The sequence below is a fragment of the Falco peregrinus genome, chromosome 8, assembly GCF_023634155.1.
Source record: "Falco peregrinus isolate bFalPer1 chromosome 8, bFalPer1.pri, whole genome shotgun sequence".
Lineage (NCBI taxonomy): Eukaryota > Metazoa > Chordata > Aves > Falconiformes > Falconidae > Falco > Falco peregrinus.
Window position 1 is genome coordinate 6,118,161 of NC_073728.1, and position 23,148 is coordinate 6,141,308.

The 23,148-nt window shown below is 40.5% G+C and overlaps 1 protein-coding gene across 3 annotated transcripts in view; it reads right to left on the reverse strand.

The window, feature by feature from the left end:
• Positions 1-23,148, reverse strand: part of DIP2A (disco interacting protein 2 homolog A) — a 122,093-nt gene that overhangs the window by 51,057 nt on the left and 47,888 nt on the right. For all 3 annotated transcript variants that reach the window (XR_008748623.1, XM_055813197.1, XM_055813198.1), the window contains exons 3-5: positions 17,191-17,310; positions 7,981-8,100; positions 2,277-2,522 (exon numbers count right to left, since the gene is read on the reverse strand). Coding sequence is in view for 2 of the 3 variants with exons in the window: in XM_055813197.1 (XP_055669172.1) it covers positions 2,277-2,522; positions 7,981-8,100; positions 17,191-17,310 (486 nt within the window). In the remaining variant the exon portion in view is untranslated. The remainder of the gene's footprint in view (positions 1-2,276; positions 2,523-7,980; positions 8,101-17,190; positions 17,311-23,148) is intronic.

Here is a 23,148-nt window from a genome sequence, read left to right on the forward strand (position 1 = left end):
AAAGCTCCATCCCAGCTGGTCTTGAACCTTCCAAGTTTGTTAATTTTAATGAGTTAAACATTTTTCCTATAAATCCACAGCGTGAAATCCAGAATGCCCTCAAAGCAAAACAGAGACATGTTCCATCTTACTTACATTCACTAAGTACACAAAAAATTTTGCAAATTTCTCATTATAAATAAGCTTGGAAATGGGAAGATGGAATTTCAGATTTCTTTGTACAGAACATCTTACTGCCTTTAAACGGAAACACTTCACTAGCAACAGAGGCACAAAATTTAACCAGAGGCAGCTCTTTCTCTGTTTATGGATGAAGTACTGATGAAGTGCAGAAAAATGAACAAAGCCAAACACTGCCCATAACTTTCTAAGACACAAACCAAACCCCAACATTTCAACATGCAGGAGCTTTCTAAGGCAGCAGCACCAAGCAGGCTTGGGGAAAAACACTGTGCCTTGTAAAAGCTTATGTACCGGAATTCCTCTCATGCTTAGCTTCCATAATAAAGAGATTGCCATGAAAAACAGAGCAGGGAGCAAAAGAATGTAGGAGCGACACAGATAACGCTTCCCAGACTCCCTGAAACCTAACGAGCCTCCCAGAGCACAAAGCAAGCTACTACCTCTTCCCATCTCAGCTCCACTTACAGAAAACTGCCTGTGCTGTGAGAACTGGGATGTCAGTCACAGCAAAATGAGTCAACCCCTGTTTCTGGCATCACCTAAGCCACACAGAAGATCTGGAGGATCCTCTTTTGGAGAGCCTCTAGCTTGTTCACACTCCTTTCCCCATGCTTTAGGAACCTGAAGAAGTAGAACTCCCTGTCACAAACTACAAGCACTGTTTGCATTTTAAAGCCCATAGCTACTATAGGGTTGATGTCCCAAACTCAGCATAAGGCAGGAGGAACTCAGAGGGCAAATCCACAAAGAACAGAGAAGCGACCCTCTCATGACCAGCTGCCTCGCGCCTAAGAGAACTGTGAACTGTTTGTATCATCTAAACAGAGAAGTCTAAAGGACACATGACTGGGCTTTCAGCAGAACGTGAGCCTAACAGCTAGACCAGCTAAACAAACAGCTATTTGCAAAAGGTATTTGTGTCTTAAATTATCACATGAACTAACGTCTCTAAGTATACAGAACCCTGTAGACTCAGTTTAAATCTAAAGCATCTCAGTGTGTTTTCTTCATCTGACCTAATCTGTCCTCGGTAAACAACTGGATAAAGCCTGTCCGTATAGCGCACGTAGGCACACGGTCACAGGTAAACAGTCAGGTAAGTAGAGCACTAAAGCTGCCAAAACCTGAAACGTCCAGAAACAATATAGGTGATGCCTATTGCATATTACTAGAAGCACAAGAACTTCATGCTGTAGCCCAGAGGTGAAATACAAACCATCATTGTTCATTTCATTTTTCTAAATTACTTTGGGGAAAAAAAACCAGTTAGAAATACAAAACTATTGTTTCTTGTCTAGGTCCTTTCCAGTTGCTTAACATTAGTGCAGACGTACTGTGTGCACATAAATCCACTACATTTCACAAAAACATTGTAAAAAGTACTTCCATGATGGAAGAGACTGCCATCCTCCCTCCCTACCAAATTTTGCAAAAGCAAAAGACTAGTGTTCTGCATTTTAGGAAACAATACAAAAAAAAAAAAAAAAAAAAAAGTAACCTGAAGTTCTGCACTTTCGGCTTTACAGAGCTTGAAACAAATCACACATATACATTTTGGCTTACCAGTACTACATTTCCACTCTAGTTTCACAACAAAGGCCTATTCATGATCTAAATTTTACCTAAAGGACAAAAAAAAAAAAAAAAAAATCACATTCGAGCTTGAAATCTAGCTTTGTCAGTACCTCTGATTTCATAACTTTCTCAAAAGGTTCCAGATGTTTTTATGGTCTTTTCAGTGTTCCCCAACTGAGTCACCTTAGAAATCCACAACCTGATATTGTCTGTATTGTAAATACATGCGGATGGGAAAGCATGCACCAAAAATATGATCCCTTTGAAATTCTGCTTTTGACCCAGTAAGAACCTTTCTTGATAAATCAAGCATTTTACCAAGAAGAATGCACGTTCAGATCTCATGAACAACTGGTTCGGCTTAAATTAAATACATACATATCATACATACCTGGTCTGTGGATTGTACATTTTAAGGCTATTTACAGATATCTTCTGGTGAAGACTTTTGTGTTTAGCCTCGCTTTGGGATTTTTAATTTGATTTTATTCCAACCACACAGGCAGTTCTTTACTGACCTAGCTGGGTGTGTGCCATGAGATCTGCAAGCACAGTGGCAGCAGCGGTGGCAGTAGCAGTATTGGAAGCAGCAGCAGGTTTCCCTCCTGGATGAGATGAAGTGGAGGATGCAGAGGATGAGGTGGAGGAGCCCTGAATAACCCGGTTAAGCCAGGGCTCTACGTTGGAATGGCTCTGGAACGGAGTGGAGGTGATCCGCCCTTGCCGACGTAACGAGCCCTCATCTTCTGATGCTGACGATGTGTCTGTGATTAAAATAACGATGACAGGCATGTAATGTGGGAATGACCCAACAGACGGGAACATGAAGTTTTCCATGTTCTTCAGGTAGCGTTCTCATGTGCTACACATGAGATGCGTGTATTAAGCAAATGGTATATTCACATGCACATATTCTGCTCATTGCCATTTTTTAGATTAACGCAACAACTTCTACACATTATAGCTAGAACATACTTGAGGCAAAGTTTCAGCTACCTCCTGTATTTGGAATGACATTAAGACTCAAAAAAGGCTTTACCTAAGTTACCTAGTACATTCGCTAACCATGCTCAGTGAGTATAGCATACCTACTCTGCTGAAAGAATACTTTGTTCTGAACAAGTAAACTGGATCTCAATCTACCTGAACAAATTCCATTACATTTTTTGCTGGGTATTTTCTTTTTATTTGGGGTGGTGGTGGTGGTAATTCTTCAGTTTTTGGTTCCTTCGACAAATTTTTTGAGAACTAATTACTCACAAAAACATTGTGCTATCAAGTTCAATGAAAGAGTAATATCATTAATCTAAGGATAATTAGAAGAAATTTAAAAGCACAAATTTTAACCACAAACTGATACGAACAAGAACTACACAGAAATGCTTAGTAAAGCATCTTTTCATTCTAGATGTAGATTTGTTGCTGTTAGAAATCTGATAAAGGGCTCCTATTTTAACTACCATTCAGTTATTTACAGCATTCCAGAAGCCTCCCTTTGGCACTCAAACTTTCCACATTGTTATCCACTCAGTAACAAATAAAAAGGTCTTTCTAAATATCAAGAAAATACATCCTTGTTAGTTTTCAGTGAAAAATACAAACTCTTATTAGAGAAAAAAAAAAATCCTGCCCTCCTAAAGAGACTGCTGCATTTTAAGAACTTGATCTTTTATGTCCCACCCCAGCTCTCCCCCCCCAGGTAATTAAACGAAAGCTCCTGAAACAATGCAATGCCCACACCACATACTGTTGAAGTTTGCATCAAGTCAGTTTGTGAAGAGTAGTTTTAAGTCACACACTATGGCCAGACCAATTAAGAAGTCAGCACGAGCTGAAAAACAGCTTCTGAAAAAGATAGGGTGTACGTTACTATCCTCTAGAGTCCCTTCCAGATATGGAAATACTGGGTGATAGTGGGGTGGGTTACATGAGAAATTCTGCAAACTTAATTTTGGCTTTTTTTTTTTGTTTGTTTTTATTGTTTGTTTTTAGCATCCTCTGAACACATAACTGTTCAGCTATATAGAATTCCACGTAAATTTTGTTGAAGCCACATTAAAAATCTTTTCCTTATCTTTGGCAACAAATTTCAGTTACCAGGTGTCTAATTTTCTGCTTTTCAAGAGTATGTGCATTTCCAATAGCTTCAAAGCAATTGCTTTTAAACAGTCTAAAACCACAAAAATCAGACATCATTTCATAAGAAGCCCATTTAACTCTATGGCATTTTTAAAGTTAAAATCGTGGATCTCTCATTACTTGACCATCCCTTGTCAAACATGACAATTTTGGATGAAAATACACAAACAATTGATCTTTGAGAAGATACAGCTGTGGTGCATCACCATTCCTGGGTTTGTGCCTTGTATGATATTTCTGGTCTGCTGCCATGGTTGTAGCTTTTGGCTGCTCCTCCTGGAGAGGAGCCAAACCTGCCCCTTGGTGCTTGCGACCTTCCCTTTCTTTCAGGCAGAAAGCAAAAATAAACAATTCCCAGGAATATTGGACAAGATAGGACAACAGTCAGGTTTGGGGAAAAAAACCCACAACCAAACCACCACATTTGTGATCTATTATCAAGTATGAAATAAAAATACAAAACCACGAGGAAAATACACACTCTGAAGCTACCTCCTTACCCAGATGCAAGTTTAATGAAGCCTCTAAAATTTCTAAGCTTTCAGATGTCTTTCATAAGCAGAGAGGAGAAAAAACCTCACTTTAAATGTAAAACATTAACTGTGTATAGGAATGAAGGATCCATAGTAAAAACATTCTGATACCAAAGCCTAACTACAACAGAAAAGTCACAAGGTAACATCAGTAACCAGCTCTGCGGCAGTCGCAGGAGTTAATTAGTGGTTCTGGTGTGCAGTGAGCAGAATGCTATGTACTTGGCCTGCAGCTCTTCCTGGCTGGGAGCTGACCCAAGATAGCCACAGAAACCACCACCCTTTGGACCAAACCTGCATCTGGACTACAGCTCATGTTCTGATCACGTGAAATCCATATGGAAAGGACGAAAGACTCGACGGGACAAAAACAAAAGTACAATAAAATTTTTGGAAGGATGGCTGATGAAAGCAGTTCCATTACTGTAGGTCAGGAGTTGGGTTTGAATTTAACGTTGCGACCAGAAACTGATGCTTCCTTCCTGGTGACTGATAGCAACTGTTTGTAACAAAATTTCAGTTATCAAGAAAGCCTGGTTTTAGTTGCATTAACTTCTGCCAATACAAGGATTTTAAGACAGTGCTTTAATGGCTCAAGACAACAAAACTAGATGCTTCGCCACTACTCAGGTTCTTTGTAATTTTAGATCTTTCTTGCTGAACTGATTTTGCAAATAAAGGCAGGCCATAAAAAGACAATTATTTTTGTGGATTGATATAGCTGAAGCAAGCCTTCAGAAAATTTTTGAATGGCCTCCCATGATACATGATCTTCTATGATCACCCATGATACAGAATTCATCCACTGGCCTTACAGTATCTTACAGAGGTAGAAAAGGTATCTCATAATAAGTCACCTTCTCTTAAGAAACAGCACAACAGATCTCAGAGACACTTAACTCTTCTTTCAGAATGTATTAGTTAGCATGCACCCGTATCCCCCTAAAGCCCAGCATGAGTTTGCTTGTCTTCTCTGCTAACCACTTGGGCAGGCATGTAGAAGATGACACTCTCCAGCAGCACAAACACACAGAGGTAGATCCCATGGCCTCATCCTGCTCCCCTCTCTGGCTGAGCAGGATGGAGACCATACACGCACACACAAACACAACATGGACCCCTCCAGCAGCTGGGCTTGGACACTCAGGCTACAGGCAACGGTCCCCAGATCCCAGTCTCCCCAGTTGCTGCCAAATGGACATACAAGCCCAAGGCTGCAGTCCCACCCCATTTGTACAGACTGACTGAGCCACTCCACGCACACAGACTATAGAGTCCCTTACCCAGGAGAGGTGTTAGAAATGGAGTATAACAGGAGGAGAGGACAGAGCGCGGGGTCAGGTGCAGGGCACAGCCAGGCAAGCGTACCATTTATACATGACCAGCCCTTTTTATCCCCTTACCCCACTGCTTTCCCCACACTTGTTCCTCCCCTAATCACCTAAATCTACCCCTTTCCCCATCTGTGGTTCCTCACCTAAACATTCCACAACAGGTCTCACGCAATCTCAAAATACTTTTGCCCTGCACCCCGTAACATGCCCCGTACCCCTGCGTGGCACCGCCCTCAGCCCAGAAGGTGCTCTGCTGCTGACTACTCATGATGGGTTTCCAGCCTGGGCAGGAGGGCTGAGACTCTCCAGGAACAGCCCCGGGAGGGGCCCGGACAGGGTGACCCTTCTCTGGAGCCCTTAACTCCGGTTCCTGGTGCTCCTCCGGGCTTGTGCCGATGGGTCTGGGCCAGGCTGGCGGCTCCTGGGACAGGCCTGGGAGCAGCTGGGCCGGGCAGGATTTGGGCTCCCCCACCTGCCACTCTCTTTGCTCCTGCAAGGGGGTGCCCACCAGCTGTAACCACACAACCTAACATTTTACCTACAGCATCTCCATTTTTTTTAATAGCTTCTCAACCCCTCAGATACTTTGTTCCTTCAGCGCAGCATGCAGGGCCTTGACCTCAGGCTGAGTCGGCACAGCATTAACCACAGGGACACTGCTGCAAATCTGTCCCGAACATATTCCAAAGAGAATGGTATTTTGGTTCTCTCAGAAAAACACTGCAAGGAGATTCCTTCCAGTTTTAAATGCCAAGAGAGACCAGAAAACCTAGCTGTCCTCTGCTTTCAGCAGAGCTTCTGGCCACCAGCTCTTTTTTTGTACATCAAATCTTAGGCAGAACAGTGGCATGTTCTTATTTTGTCATGATATTACCTCATGCCAAGCACACAGCAATTTGTCACACTAGGGGAATGAGAGAAAAGGACAGAGCGATGCTACATGAAATGTACCTCCGACTGTTCTAGCAGTTTATTTTGGAGAGTGAGAAGGAATATTGCTTTGAACAGCTACAAACAGACACCTCAGGGCCTCTCTCCCAAAGCCTCAGTATACAGATAGTCGCTATACATTAACTTTTCTCCAGGATTTCACTTCATGGAATTCACGACAGCTTTCACATACAAAAACAACATGTATGCAAGAAAACTCAGAGTATAACCACCAACTGCAACAGCTGCCCTCATGGGCTTCTGAGTATATGAGTATTAGAAGAACAAGCCAATCAAAACGTATTTTAACATACCCTATAGAAAAAACATAAGGGTGAAGAAAGTCCATATATAAGACTACAGAAGCAGGTCATTATTTATTAACTAATGAAATAACCAGAGAATCCACAAAAGCAATGTACAAAAGCATGACTAACAAAGAAAAGTGGCATTTCCTTCAAATGGGAAGAACAGAAAGAAAAAATACAGCCCAGGAAGCAAGAGAGCAGCACATCAGACCTGGTTTTTCACAGAAGCGGGATAAGAAATAGAATTGATGGAGAAGGGCACTAGAGGTCAGTGTGCTTCTACTCCCGGGCCACATCAGAGGAGACAAGAGCACATCATTCAAAACTTGAGCTTAGGGAAATTCCTCTCCTTTGTATACAAGATACTGGCCTCAAAACACTTAGCTTGCTAGCACAAGATGTTATCTAGAGAAAGATTTTCTTAACCTCTAAAGAATTCATTGTGACACAACAGGAAGGTTACTTTATTTCCCCCCCCAAAAAAAAAACCGAAATAAACTTTCTGACCTAAATCTGAACAATTCTAGCATATGATTTTCTGAATGTTTTAAATTGCTTACAGTTGAAACCATCTGACGAGTGCTCTGCAAGCTAATGCAGCAACTTCATGCTCTGGCATTTTCTTCACCTCGTCAAGAATCTTACGCAATATGAAATAAGGTATTTACAGCTCTGACATGCTTGCCAAGATTATCTCCTCCCAAGTGAGACGTTACATAAACCAACATAATGCATAAAGGGGAACTGCTCACTCTATTATTGCTTTCAAGTGTATCTTTAGCAGCTACAGTATATGAGACACTAAAAATTTTAAAACAAAGAACAAATCTGACCAACACCTGATTATCAGGAAATACAGCCATGAATATTGAAGAAGTTTATTGCAATGTACTTACAACTTAGCAGAACAAAGCATAACTTTATATTTTGCTATCGTGTTCACCTGGCAAGATTTACATATGTTAACTCAATAGATACCTGGAGGTGTGTACGTTTCTACCGAAGAGTGCACAAGAACCGACCGTCTTTTTGAAGGCATGGGCATTTTTCTCTCTTTGTATTTTGCAAGCGCTGCTTGTACTGCTTCAGTGTGGACATCTACATAGAAAAAAACCAAACAAACAAACAAAAAGGGTTAAGAGATTAAATTTAATCATTATTTATTTCTAAAAAACACAGAAAGCAATACTGCCATCTTCTACAGCTCAAATCCAAAGGCTGAATCGCACATGATAGCCCTTACAGCTTTAGCCCTGTTCAGCCCTGTTTTGCTTAGCTTGCAGGAAGGAGCAGGTTCTCGCCTTCAGAGGAAGCAGCACTTCGGGAAAGAGCAGAAAGGTCCAAAGCTGAACTACAGTAACATGGTTTCAATTCTGAAGCTGTGACAACTCCAGTAATTGTTCCTCTCTCCTTCAAGGGTGTTTAGTAGGTCTGAGTAAACATGCGTGCCTCCCACTCAAACTCATCTCAGAAGCAATGGTTTGAAAAGTTAAGGGAGGATATAAGCAGGCTCAAGTTAACATATTTTCCTCATGAAATCAGCTTGAAAAGGCTTTGTGAGTATAATTTAGGAAGAACACCCTGAAAATCAATACTGAAGTTACAGAATACTTAGTACGTTTGTTCTGAGCTATGATTTATTTTCATTTGGGGGGGAGGGGGGAAGGAATTTCAACACAGATACCAAAAAACTGGAACAGCATTGGACTCTTCATCCTCAAAATCCACAATGGGAAAATTAGTGAAAAGCGTATACTTGAAGCTCTCACAAAAGAATGCAAGTAATAAAAGCCAGAAAGAAGAGGCTAAATGGATATGAAGAATTAGGGAAGAAACACAAAGTGTTTTCACTTTCCTGAAAGCAAAAATTACCCTAATATACTCATGGGGTACATTTTAACTTTTCTTATTTTTAAGCCAAAACTGAGATTAAAGAGGAACTTAGTGTTCAATGAAGACCACACTGCAGATAAAATTTAATGTATTCAAGTAATTCTAAATTGCCTTCAGCAGATTTTTCTCTTTGACATATGTATTTCAATGGTGTCAAAAGCTAAAACTTAGGCAAAAAAAAAAAAAATATCATGAGAAGTGAACAGATGTCAAGGAGAAATAAGGCAGACCAAAAATATACTTTAACTTGCTGCCTAAGATTCAGACTCACGAAAACCAACTCCAACATCTATGTACTTACAGGTTATCTACAGAGGGCCCAAAAGCAAGTACTGCAGTTACGCATTCATCTTGCCACATCTCTTTTACATGGAAGCTGCTGTATGAGAATTACCAAATGAAACTGTTCAATTTGAAACAAGATTTATTCTTTCATTAAGTATCCATCTAAGAAGAATCAGGAGAATACTATATACAAGTACATTAGCAACAGAAGGAGGGCCAAGGATAACCTGCATCCTTTATGGGATGCAGGGGGGAACACTGTCACAAAGGGTGAGGAACAGGCTGAGGTACTTAACGCTTTCTTTGCCTCAGCCTTTAACAGCCAGACCAGCTTCCTCAGGGTGCTCAGCCCCCTGAGCTGGAAGACAGGGATGAGGAGCAGGATGAAGCCCCCACAGCCCAGGAGGAAATGGCCAGTGTCCAGAGCTGGGCTGGGGGCTGGGGCACAAGGCTGATGGGGGGGACTTGGGGGGGTTCAGCCTGGAGAGGAGGTGGCTCAGGGGGGCCCTGATCGCTCCCTGCAGCTGCCTGACAGGGGCTGTGGGCAGGGGGGGTCGGTCCCTTCTCCCAGGGAACGAGCGACAGGACAAGGGGAAACGGCCTCGAGTTGCGCCAGGGGAGGTTTAGGTTGGGTGTGAGGGAACATTTCTCCACCGAAAGGGCGGTGAAGCCCTGGGACAGGCTGCCCAGGGGGGTGGTGGGGTCACCATCCCTGGAGGGGTTTAAAAAATGTGTAGCTGTGGTGCTTGGGGACAGGATTCAGTGGTGGGCTTGGCAGTGCTGGGTTAAGGGTTGGACCTGATGATCTCAAAGGTCTTTTCCAACCTACGTGATCCTACGATTCTGTGATTCTAAAGCTACAAATACCTAACAGTTTTATCGAATTGTAGGTATGAAACTCAATGACATACATAGACTTACACAACTTGCGTACAAAAGAAGTAATTTCTCTGCCCCATATTAACCTTGATGACAACTACAGGTAAAGCTCCATATTTTACGGTACCTTTTTTACTAAAAAAAAAAAAAGTACCATTTCTGGCACTAGCCCTGAACCTGCTTTGACCATGCTCAGCAGGAGGTTCTTCCTGATTGTAAAATTTTTAGATATTTTTAGAAAATTTTTGACAAAGCAGGAGATAGCTCAGGGGAAAGCTAATCAGTATATACTTTAACAAAAACCAAAAGAGATTTTTGAGTATCCCAGTGAATGAAAGGCTATGAAGCAGCAAAGCACAGCACATCGGTGTGAACCTCTATGAAGTCTAGGCACAAAACTCTTTCTAAAGGCAGCTTTGTCCCAATGCACTGGATAAACCTGACACTTGGGGGACTACTAAATCAATTCTCCTTTTCAAAACCAGATTACAAATGTTGCCCATAAGCTCAGAAGCATGACCTCGCCAGGGAGGCTTCGTGCAATACATTTCAAACCAACTCTAACAACTGGCAGATGACTTTCTTTCAGAACTTCTGTTAAGTAATCAAACAAAAATCACCATAGCTTAATCTGACCTCTTTTCCTATGTTAGATAAAAACTGTTCCATTTCCACATGTAAGTTGCTCCCTCTGCTCCAAAGCATATTCACACCATGTACTTCAGGCATCTAACTTTTGGTCCCTGACCTACACAGCACCATTTACTGCAATACATGAGGTCAAAGAGACGCCATGGAAGAAGCAAGTTAAAACCCCAGTACTGGAAGAGCACAGCGCCTTTAAGAGAAATGCCAGAAATAAACAATCCACATTTAAACAAAAATCAGGAAGCTGCTTTTCTTAGTCACAGGTCCAAATGAGAAACAAACTGTTTCCTTCAGCCTGGCCAAATCAAAATAAGCCCTGTGTGTAGGGTCCCAGACATCACCTAGTTCTTTGCAGTAAGAATGTCACTTTTCAAGTCTGCAGCAACCCCCAGATAATCTGTTCAGCACTATATTTAAAAAAAAAAAAAATATATATATGCAAATATATATGCAAATATACCATGCCAACTATGTGTTCTTACAAGACTCGGGAGTAGATGCTTGTCTCAAATAAGAACTTTTTATGCAACTAACCTGTGAAGTTCAAGGACAATGCTGTTAGGAAGGGGGAGTGTTTGGGTTTTTTTTAAAATCACTTCTTAAACCTCTATCTTTTAAGACAAGATTTTTTATTTTTTTTTATACTGGGTAACATGTTAGATTGCTGCTGCTGTCCTTCACACCAAGGAGCTGTTAACAGATGTTTTATGAATTAAAATCTCACCATCCTCTCCCTATGTCTCCCTGCCTCCCTCCCCCACATCTGGGCTATTGCTTTTTTGTCAAGTCTTCATTTTTCCTGATCTTTAGTTTTAGATTTTTTCCCCTCACCTTGTAAATGTCCACCACTGAAGTTTATTCTCATGGTTACAGAAGCAAACCTCCTAATTCCACAGAACTCCAGAAAGTTTAAGCAGAACTCAACAACATACTTCTTGTTTTGCTGTGTTACTTAGATGTCCCAGGGACATTACTGCTGTCCATAGACTTGAGAATATTACTTAAATTCAAGGTTATTTTTGCAGCCTTAAAAGTTAGGGGCAAAACACCAATTCAGCAGGACACATTCCCACAGCAGAACCTTCAGTCAGAACGAAGCTGCATGTTTTAAGAAGGATAGTAACTATCAGATGCATCCACTTCAAGCATGCACATATCTCTATGTAATTCAGAAGACATTTTTGTTACATTAACATCTGGTAGGAAGAAGGGGAACATAAATGTTTTTTCTCCAGAAGAGAAATGTAACACAAATTTGTAGTCTGCATATAAATTCATTAAGTCATTAAATAACACTGCAGATAAAATATGAAAGCATTCTTAGCTAGTTTTTGTGAATTCCCATTTAGGGGATGGAAAGGACTAGCTTGAGGCAAGGGTGTGTTGAAGCACTTTAACAAAGTAGAGCAGGACAGGTCATAACATCACACAGATAGGTGGTAGCAAGCATGGGAACTACTTTTTAATTCCATTTCCAGAGGGCAAAATCAGCACCACCTCCTTTAGCCCTCCCAACTCTCACCCCAAAACATAGCAAATACGACATTAGATAATAAAAATGCAAGCAAAAGACAGTAAGGATGAATTTTTATTCTGTTTCATGTTTTGTTTTTATAGTGCTGATTTAACTCATCAGTTTCTTCTGTACTCATTGAAGAACTATTTCCAGCTTGAAATTCTTCTTTTAATATCTTGTCCTTGGATAACAACTGAGTAGGACCATCCTCTGTCAGCTAAACAAAGTACCTAATCAGCTTCACTTCCCTGGAATGCTTTGTTCCTGTTCCATGTTTCCTTTAAGAGCTTTTCTACACTATGTACACGATGAAACAGACTTCGCTAAAAAAAAGTGAAAGGGATGAAATAATTTTGAAGCAGCAGAACATTTAGGGTACAAGAATTCATGAATACTACAAACTGAGGTTTAATTGGATATTGGAATTGCAAAAAGAAGCTTCTACCATTGTCTATTACTAAATTCTTAAACATGAAACTCATTTAACATGTAAGAACTGGGGACTTCAGTATTCTTCAGTGGATTAAATAGTCATTAAAATCAGATCAAATGTAATCTGTAATACACCATATTTCTGAGAAGAGGGAAAACAAATGTTCAACAGTGAACACTGGAAGAGATGAACAAGCCCAGCATCTTATTAACATGAAGATTATGCATACCAAAGAGAGCAAGAAATACATATACTGCCATTCAAAAGCAGAAGTCTTGAAAAAATAGTTCTAGGTTTCCACGCTTCATTAAGCTGCAACCAACCATCAACAATTTATTATTGATTCAAAACATTTTTTTTTGCTTCCTCTGCTGTAGTAAACCACATAATCTTCTCTTCCATTTTATGTACCTATTCTCATTTTCTTTCATTCTACGTGTCCTTAAAAAAAGGATGGGGGAGGAAAACTAAAACACAGTTTGTGGACTATAAATCACCTAAGCTCTTACGCTCCAAACCCTCCAGCTATTAGAAAGGCCTTTTTCCTTCCTGTTTGCAGCCTCTACTTGTTCATCAGCCTCTGATTCTAGTTCCTGCCTTAGGCACAAGAGGAAGAATTTCTACAGTTGTTTGAAGAAAAAATGGCATTCATAGGGCGACCAGTTTCCCTGCTGCTCACAGATCTCCAAATTCCAGCAGCTAAAGCAACCAGCACTGGCTGCCTCTACAAATGGCTGCTGCAAACCTAGTGTCCCATATGACTGCATCCCTGTGAGAATGATTGCCAGGGGAAAAGTAAAAATATTTTTTTAAAAAGCTAGTATAACTACAGGAAGGCTGGCAGAGCACAGAGGATTAGTGTGAGATCAAGCTCTATTCACATGAAATGATAGAGCTGCTGTATGTACAGGTATCACCCCTGCGCACTGCACAGACTTGTTCCTCACCTGGAGCAGCTCCCCAAATGCATCTCTGTATCCTGTTCCAGGGAAGCTGGGAGAGCAGGCTGTGTATTACAGCTGTATGTCCAACAGGCTGAAGAACAGTAACCAGAAAAAAAGTGCGAGAATGGAAAGAGAAAGCATAGCTGCTGGGAAAACTTCTTCAGACGCCCTAAAGGCTTACCAGCTAACTCATTTGTGCTCTTATCCAAAACCAGGCAGCAGTGGGACTCAGTGCAGGAGAAGGCACAGTGCCTCTACCAGTAACCACACACCTCTCCTGACAGAAAAGCCAGCAGCACCAGCAATACACTCATCACCAAGCATCCTCTGAAGTGAGGGTATGAGGGTCTTCATGTTTATCACTGACAAATGCTTGCGAAGTCTCTGCATTTCTCACTTCCTCCATCACACTGTCATCATTCAAAAGAACGAAAACCTAGTTAAAGCCTCTAGTATTATCTCCTGTTCCAGGAACTCTTAGGTAATTTAGTAGCCTACAGTATGTACTGATGGTATTCACTGTTGGAAATTTTTTGGTAATAATTTACTGCTTGAAGACAAAAATATGTGGATGATAATTATAGTTCATTTAAATGGACAACAACTCTGGGAAGCTATAGAAAAAATGTGCTTACAGCTAGCAAATGGCAGATTAATAAAAAGGCAAAATTGTTTCACTTGCTTATTTTAAGTAATTTATGTTGATGGTTCTAAAATAACTATAATTGCTCCAGAAAGAGATCCTGTTCTATTAAAAGTTATATCCCACCCTCATCAGCTACTCTTGAAAAGGACACAGCAAACTGATGAGATGCAAAGATAAGAAGAAATAAAGGCAGCAGTGAAATAAAAAAAGAAGCAGCAACACCCCCTCCACTGCCCTCAAAAGTCTGAAAAATAAATAAGGCATGCAATTGATAGAAGCAAAATACCCAGGATTATAGCCTAAAGCTGTTTGTCCGTCACAATAGGTAAGATGCCAGCTTACAGGGAAATTTTAAAAGGTAACAACATTTCAAGCCAGCGGTGGTGGAATCTTTTCTTTAGGCAGAAAATGCTTTTACAATAGCTAGAATTTCTCAGATAAATTGGGACTGCTCTGTGAAGCAAAACTGTGACACTTTTTAAGCCAAAGTATTGGGAGGAACAAAATGAAGCTACTTTGCAGTAACTGGCATTTTCTGAGATGTCAACATTTCCATTCGTGTCCTACATACACGTAAATCTCACAGCATGAGTAGTTATGAACAACGATGTGAAGCATTTTCATATTCAAATCAACTAGATGATTCAACATCTATTACCATCAGTAGTAGCGCTTTCAAGGAGTAAAAAAACATGCAATAGATGTTTTTCTTCCAGGTTATCTCTTCATTGAGGTAAAGAAGAGAACAAATACTGCAATAAATCTGAAGAATTTTTTCTAAGAATCAGAGAGGAAAAAGGGGAAAAAAGTAATGGCTCTTGAAAGCTGTATCTACATTACCTTGCATAGACATAAGTTTAACCTAAATCAAGTCAAGCAAAACCATCACTATTTGGTTTTGATACCACCTGAGCACACTAAACCTTGTCATATATCACTGATGGGAAAACGCAATCCAATTACATATCTTACAACTAAGAACCTTCCCCCCCCAGAGGTTTAAATTTCAAAATGAAGAACACATTCTAGGGAAGAATATTTAATGAAACACGAGTGAGCAATGCAGTGATGGGAAACCGCATGAGGATGTGGAAGTCCACACGAAGTACTACCTAGCGTTTTGGCACAGTGATAATTACAAGAAGTAACCCCAAATCCCTGCACATTAGGCTTCATCTGGAATTAACTGTCCACTGGCAGGACTGCCTGAACTCTCAGGGTCATTCAGAAACACTCACCTTGAAATGTAAAAATATTGGCTGAGCTCTAGACTGACAAGATTGGGAGCACTAGTTCAGAATCACTAAAAGTCAATTTATAGAAATTTAAAATCAACAAGGCCATAGAAACATTAACTCTAGGAAAAGAGGAAGCCCTGATAATTAGCACTGATAGTTAGACTAACATTTAAAAGCCACATCTATTCATGAGCAAGTATGCTAGCTGAACTTGCTAACACCCACCCACTTCTACGTCTTACACTGTAAAAGTAATGAGCCCAATGCCAAATTTCCCCCAAACAATACCAATAATATGGCAGGGTTGTTTACTTAATTCTTGTTTCGTTTGTTTGCTTTTTTAAGTATCCTCAGTGCAAACTAAATAGGACATCTGAGCCTCTCAGACAGGGAAACTGTCCATGTACACAGCATATTGCTCTAGACCCTCCTGGCTCTCTCAGATAATGGTCCCAAGTATTCCGTTATAGCTGTGCTCTTTTTGCAGATTTTATTTCTGTTAGTTTAAAAACATCACATGCTATTTTAAAATTAATTAATTTCTATCAGATTCATGGCTGTGCTTGAGTTTATGTGGAATCCACTTGGTCACAAAGTAACTTGAAAATCATGGCTGTAATTCAACCACTAAATCTGTGGGGTTTTTTTCCCAGTACATATATTCAGCAGTAGGTTATATTGATACATTTGAAATGCAAAAATTAATTTAAATGACCATACTCTTAAACGCGTAATTTAATGTTGATACTATGTAATCTTCCCTGACATTCTGAATACGGCTGAACACATGCATCTTCCCCAGGAATCCATATATATTCCTCAGAATATTCAAAAAGCCTCATTCATCCTCCAGTTATTCATAAGGAACCCACACAGGCATATCAGCCCCATTTCTGGAGCGAAGTTTTAAATGTCAGCAATGCAAATATGATGCAATAACCCCTATGCCCAAGCAGTTGCAAAGCAAGGTGATGCAAGACCAGCAACATATTAAGGATGTGCAGTGCATGTCATCACTTGCACTTCTTATCCCAAGACATATAATTACCCCGGAAAACAAAGAGAAAAATTTCCAGTTAAACGTCCAAAGGTATTTAGGAGAGAAAAGCTTCCAAACACGTGTGTTTTCTCACTATTGTGACAAGGAATTTCACAGGGAAACAGTGTACTTCAACCACCTGAAAAGTAACAATGGGAACAGGATGTAATGAGGATATTGGTATTTTCACAGAAGTTTCCAAAACAGGTTTGTCACAGTGGTGTCCATTTAAAACTATGTAGAATATCCATTGTGACACTTCCCTTTTTTGTGCACTTGCTTTAAACCAGGAAATATTTGAATGAGAGTTACAGTAAATATGATAATCAGTCCTATAACCCCACAGCCCACATGCTGTAGTCCTCTAAATATTTAAATAACTGTTATACAGATCGGAAATCCAATCTTGTTTACTCAGTAAACAAAATTATTAAGCGCGGTGTAAAATTCACAATAAGAAAAACATCAGAAGGTGGGCCTATGATTTCTTCCTCTCCTAGCATTTCCAAACAAAATCACTCATTTATAGAAGTACAAAAAGCTACTTGAAAAATAATTCATTAGCTCTTCACTTCTTCCGATTTTTTCTTTAGGTGAGGGTACTACTTTACTGGTACACTTTTCCTCTTGAGACACCCGATGTTTCAGCTACATTTCTTTTCCTTACCAGATCGGAAGCGTTCATCCCTCGAGTTGGTAGAACGGGTTTTCTGCTGTTTAGATACAGCAGCGGTAGCTTGTGAAGAGCCTGGGACTCTGTTCTCTGCTTGCAAGGATGGATCCACACCTGAAATACAGTTTAATTTCAGTATGAATTCAGGTTCGCAAATAAAACATCTGCTTCCCACGTGTTGTGTTCTTTTAGCACCCTTGACACTTACTTACAAGTTGAACTGGAGCCCTAAGACTACACCTTTAAAAAACTCTCATCCTCCAACTGCGTTTTAAATTGTTTAAACTAAACCCTATCATGACCTGACAAGCATTTCACACAGAAGGAACACTTCTGCTCCTTGCAGAAGTTGACAGTCATTGGCTATTAGGTGCTCTGCATGCCACATCCGTGCAGAGGGAGGAGAGGGAACCAGTCCTCTCCCCGCGTACTGTCAGCGATCGAGAGAAACACTGCAGAGATGGGTACAATCACACACTGGACTTGGAGAGCCTGAAGAGACAAGATGATACTGCTCCAACTTTCAAATAAAAATTGAACTATTCTCTCAAATTTCTTTTGAGTCTAAACACAAGGCAGCTAATTTGAATTTAATTTAGGAATTATATATCTGTTTAACCTATTCCCATTTAATAAAGCAATACTCAGAAGATGCACATTTTACAAAAGACTTGAACCAGGAACCTTCACTTGCTGTTTTATTTTCTCATCTTCTATATATCTACACCTGAAGTACAAAACCAAGAGCTGAAACCTCTGCAGGTGCTCTCTGAGGATACACGTCACACAGCCATGAGAAGCCGGAGGAAAATAAGGAACAAAGAAGCACTCTCTTCAGTTTAAACTGTTTTAAGACCAGTGAATGATCACCTTCAGAAGTACAACAGCCACTACACACCAAGTACAACAGATGTAAAATTACAATGCAGTTGGAAGTGGGGTTTTTTTGTACAAATCCATCATAAATTTATGATCTTGTGTGGCTATCTGATTTAAGTGTTGTATTTAACAGCAAACTCCTCTTAGCCATTTAAGATTTGTTTCACCAAGTTTACTGTGTTTCTAGTCCTTGTACCATACAGGGTTGAGTTTTTCTTTCATTATACTTTTTCCTTCTCTTGAAGAGCTTCTGCTCTCCTACCTGCCCTCAAGTCTTGCTGGAACTAGAAACAGCATTTTCAGAACCCAAATTCTGAATGCCTATTTACAGAAAGCAGCTTTCACTGAACTGAAGATGTGATTCAAGAGGAATCTGTGCCAGTTCCTTTGCAAGTAAGGCTCTGACTTTAACAAGACAGGATTCTTCTTCCTCTCATGGGGTTTCTGTTCCCTCCCCTTCTCCCCAAGTGCACACCAAGAAAGAAACTGGTAATGAATTATTAATAAATCTAGCAATTTTAAGAGACTTTTATTAAGACCCTTCAGTAAGATGTCTTCTTACTTGTGAAGACTTAAAGTCTTCACATTTGAATTGTAAGTTTTCAAATAGCAATTGGATTAAATATACCAGTTCTACCTCACCTGACCAAAATGAACTTTCTAATACTCTCTTTAAATATAATATCCTCAGGAAAAGCATTTTATCATCTTCCTGACTGGATCAGTTGTTATACATCAGCTTGCTTAGGTGTCTGCTAAGACCACAAAGTTAATGCACTCCATAATCGCATTCCCACCCCCATTTGCAGCTCAGAGTTAACATATTTTGATGTAGAGAAGGCAACTTTGAGTTAGCCATGGGTTTCGGGAAGGCATGGGCCTAAATAACAGAAAAAGAAGTAACATTCAATAAATCACACAGATCTAAGTTTTCAGAAATTCATTCGACTCCAGAGACATGCTCCTGTCTTTTACAATTTGCTACACAGAAAAAACAAACACATTCTCACCTAATGGAGTTTTCCTATTCTCCAAAAGTAAAGCTTTTTAAGGAGACGACAGGCTAAGTAAGATCAAATGCATTTCCCAGTAGGGGAAATTAGACAAGCCAGTAAAGAAACTGAAGTGTGCTCGGCAGAGAGCAGTTGAGCACAGATGTGACTGGTGTTCAAGTATCACGTGCTTATCCAATATAAAGAGGTAACATTCCCTGAAACACTTCAGCACAATTCTGTTTCTAAAAGAAAAGCAAATTTAGTCTACCAACTGGATTGGTTCAACATATCCGATACTTGAAGAGCAGTGAAAACACCCGAGAATTATTATTTTATCTTTCATGTGAACAAAAGTTTTTACATAACCACAAGTCAAGAGTCCAGAGAGATTTGTTGACCTGGAAACAGTAAACAACTTCATATTTCATTAAAATGACTGAGGTAAGTCATCTCAAAGCCCAAGCCAAGAAAAAAGCAGATGCAAATGGATAATGCAATAACTAAGCTGGGGGAAAAAAGAGAACAGGACAAACAGCTCAGCTGGGAGTCTCCTTAAAATAGACTGTTTATGAAATTTTCAAACAGCATACCCGCATTAGGGAGGTCAATGTGCCAAACAGCAGGTCAGTTTTGTGTGAACTTGTCACAAGGGACTTTGGATGAAGAAGGTAACAAAAGAACATGAGATTTGTGTCCGTGTATGAGCACATGCCATTCTTTTTCCAGCAAACGAGGGTTGTTGTAAGTGAAAGAAGAGATTAATGCTCTACTCTTAATTCCTTACCCTTATCTTCTCCAGTCCCACAGTTCAGCACCCAGCTTTCCAAACCTGCCCCTCTCCCTGGGCACAGTACAGCCCACAAATCCCCACTGCGAACTCGTGCAGCTGGTATGTAAGCAAGTAACTGCAGAGCCTTGGAATCAGGACACGTAAGACCACAACCAAGCCCCTTTCCCACTCTGTGATCCCACGTGCCCAGCAAAGCTGTCAGCATAATCCATGATGAATGACACTGGCACAAGGGTTTAGTCCTTGAACATATGGGGAAAATAAGATGGAAAATGAGCTAACTGGTATAATCAGCAAATGACAAGCTGCACGTGGGACACTCCCAAGCCATGTGCAACTTAAGCACTGCTATTTGGCCACAACAGCACTGGGGGCAGGAGGAGTGGGGAAGAGAAGGGGCCACAAATAAGCAAGAGGGTACACGAAAGCTTACTAACTTCAAAAACAGAACCCTCTTGTCCTCCAACAGTTACAGAACAGATTTTTGTGGATCACAGGCAGGGCAGGTGTATTTTGATGAAATAATAGAACCTCAGAAGTTCCCTTTAAATTAGGGTGCATTACAAAATCAGCAGCACTGTTGGAAACCACAATTGTGTTTTCTTCAGGTTGTGTCCCTTTTTATTTTCTCAAAGAAGGTGGTTTCACACCATAGTGCAAAAAATACCAAGGATAAATCTGAAAAACATCACTTTTTGGTAAACTGCATCTAACTCTTAGGCTACACAATTACATGCCAGAAAAAAATCCTGTTCCACAAGCTTGGCGAAGTTAATTTATTCTGGTACTATGCAAATCATTACCTTTGCCTTCAGCAAAAACAGCTGGGTAATTAGGCTAACTCCCCCCATTCACACTGCAGATCTTTATAAAAATAACATTTTAAGAACTATACACTAAAGACATTTGATCCACTATCACTGTATTTTGTCCATTTTTAACTTACCCAAGGCTATCAAGAATGAAAAGTCGTCTTAAAGAGTCCACTTGTTCCAATTAACTGAACAATTCACTTCTACAGGATGAAACTGAAGTTAATATTTGAATTATAACTGTATTTTTCCATCCACTAACTCTGGAGAATCACGACTAACACTGACATTTCTATCAGTTCTGATTTATACAAGCAAAAATTGTTTTACTATAAGAGCACGGAACAGTTGACAGGACAACGAAGACTGCCAGCATTGCTGGGGAGGATGCCTAGGTAAACACACCTGGCATCAGATAGGCAAGAGATAAATATTTCAAAAACATACTTAGCAAAAGCACAAACTTTATTGCTAGAGGACTCTCCTGGGAATCCACATGCAGAGCTGTTGCCCTATTGACACTTTCATCTCATCTGCTTAAGATGTGACGACTTAACAGCAAACTCAACTGCTTTTAAAGACTTTCACCAGTGTCTCAGCAAAGCCTTATTTTGTAACAGCTATTAGACATTCAAATCTCATTACCCTCACAAAAAGACTGATCTTGAAATTCATCTCCCAAAACACAAATCTGGACAAAGTAACTTCAGTCCTAAACTAGGTTAATTTATATGAGGTAAGTTGTATCAGTTAACTAGCTGAACCTTTCAAAAGTATTCTCTTCCAAGGCTTAATGGTAAATTGAAAAGTAAAACCAAAGGAGTTAAAATGGCATGGCAACAATTCCCTCATCTCAGTTCCACTTGCATCGCTACCCAGTTATGTATCATGCCTCCAAGCATCCACAATCTGCAGAAGATGACGTTATCATACTGAAGAGCTTTGCAGAGAGGAGAGGGAGGCCAAAGAGGAAACTTCAGGCTCTGCATACACTATCAAACCTTTCTGCAGCTGTTCAACTGGATCTAGAAATAAGAAAGGAACAAAAGACAGCAACTAGGTTCAAAGTACTGAAAGAAAGGAAAAGGGGTATGACAAGGCAGAAAATAAAACAAGTGTGGGAAACTCCCGGTCTGGCTCTAGGCCAGCCTTTCGGTCCATCCAGCCCTACCTTCTCTGCTGTCTCCTCCGCACCCAGCACCCTGCTCTGCCCAAAGACCGTGGCCAGCCATCCAGGCTGCAGCACACTCCTTCCCTTACTGGCCCTCCAGCCCCAGGCTCTTCAACTCATCTCTTCCAACCCTGACTCTGGTTTCTACCCTCTCTCCGTGGATTCAAGCCCTACAGACCTCCTGTTCATATTTCTATGCCGTGGTCTGTTTGCCACCCCCACTCACACAGGGCCCCTACCAAAAATCGGAAGGTTTTTGCCAAGGACTACGGTATTTCTTAGTTGCCTTTGCCTGCCCTAAAGCAGAGGGAGCTTTGGAGGTTCCCTAGTTACAGACCTGTAGTCTACAAGAATAGGTAAGGTCGCTCCTGGCAGTTTTTTCAGCCATTTATTAATGCATGCAAGGAGCAAGGGCAGGGCCCGGTGCGCTGGAAATCGCCTTTCCTTCCTCATTAGTACCACTTCATATATCACAGCAGAAGATACACATTGGTGCCTAGCACCTTCACATAAAGTATCTGCGTGCAACCACCTCATTTCACCGTCACTAGGGCACCTCCTACTCCAGCCTTCTCAAGCAAAGCTGTGTAGCTGTGCTAATGCATACCTAGCTGAAGTACAGCTCCACAATAACAGTCATAGTAATTCCAGATTTCTTGAAATACAGTTACTTCCCGTTGAACCGTTAAAGGAAAAAAAGCAAACTCTTCTCACAAAAATGACCCTGAGATACTGAAGTTTTACATGAAACACATACACTGCGTTCCAGATCTTTTCATAGAAAATTTAAGGCAAGAACCTAAATGGAAATTACTCCTCAAGAGACTGGAATCTGAGGACTGAGGACTTCTCTTTACTTTTTGGTCTGGTAAGCCTCACCTCAGTAAGCACCCAGTTTCTTCTCAGATCATAGTTTAATTTTATCATTCTTTGCTGTCATACCACATTCCAGAACATGTTACCTGATGCGCATGTTATTGTCTTCAAGTTCTGAAACAATCTATGTTTTTGCACCTTCTGGGTCAGTGAAATCAGCAAGGTTCTACCCAATGTAAAAACAACCAACCACAACAAAAGGCATCCTATACATGCATTATGTTTGACAACCTTCTACTGTTCTGTACATCTTCCTCTACTCAAGGAAGTACATTTCAGCTTGTAAGTTTCCACACCAAGAAAATGAAACAGTTCAAAGGGCACTATTACTTTCCATTAAAGCAAGCATACAACAGCAGCCAAAAATACAAAAGCACAGAAGACACTTGTTACAAATTCAATGAATCCAAATACTAGCCAGGAAACTAA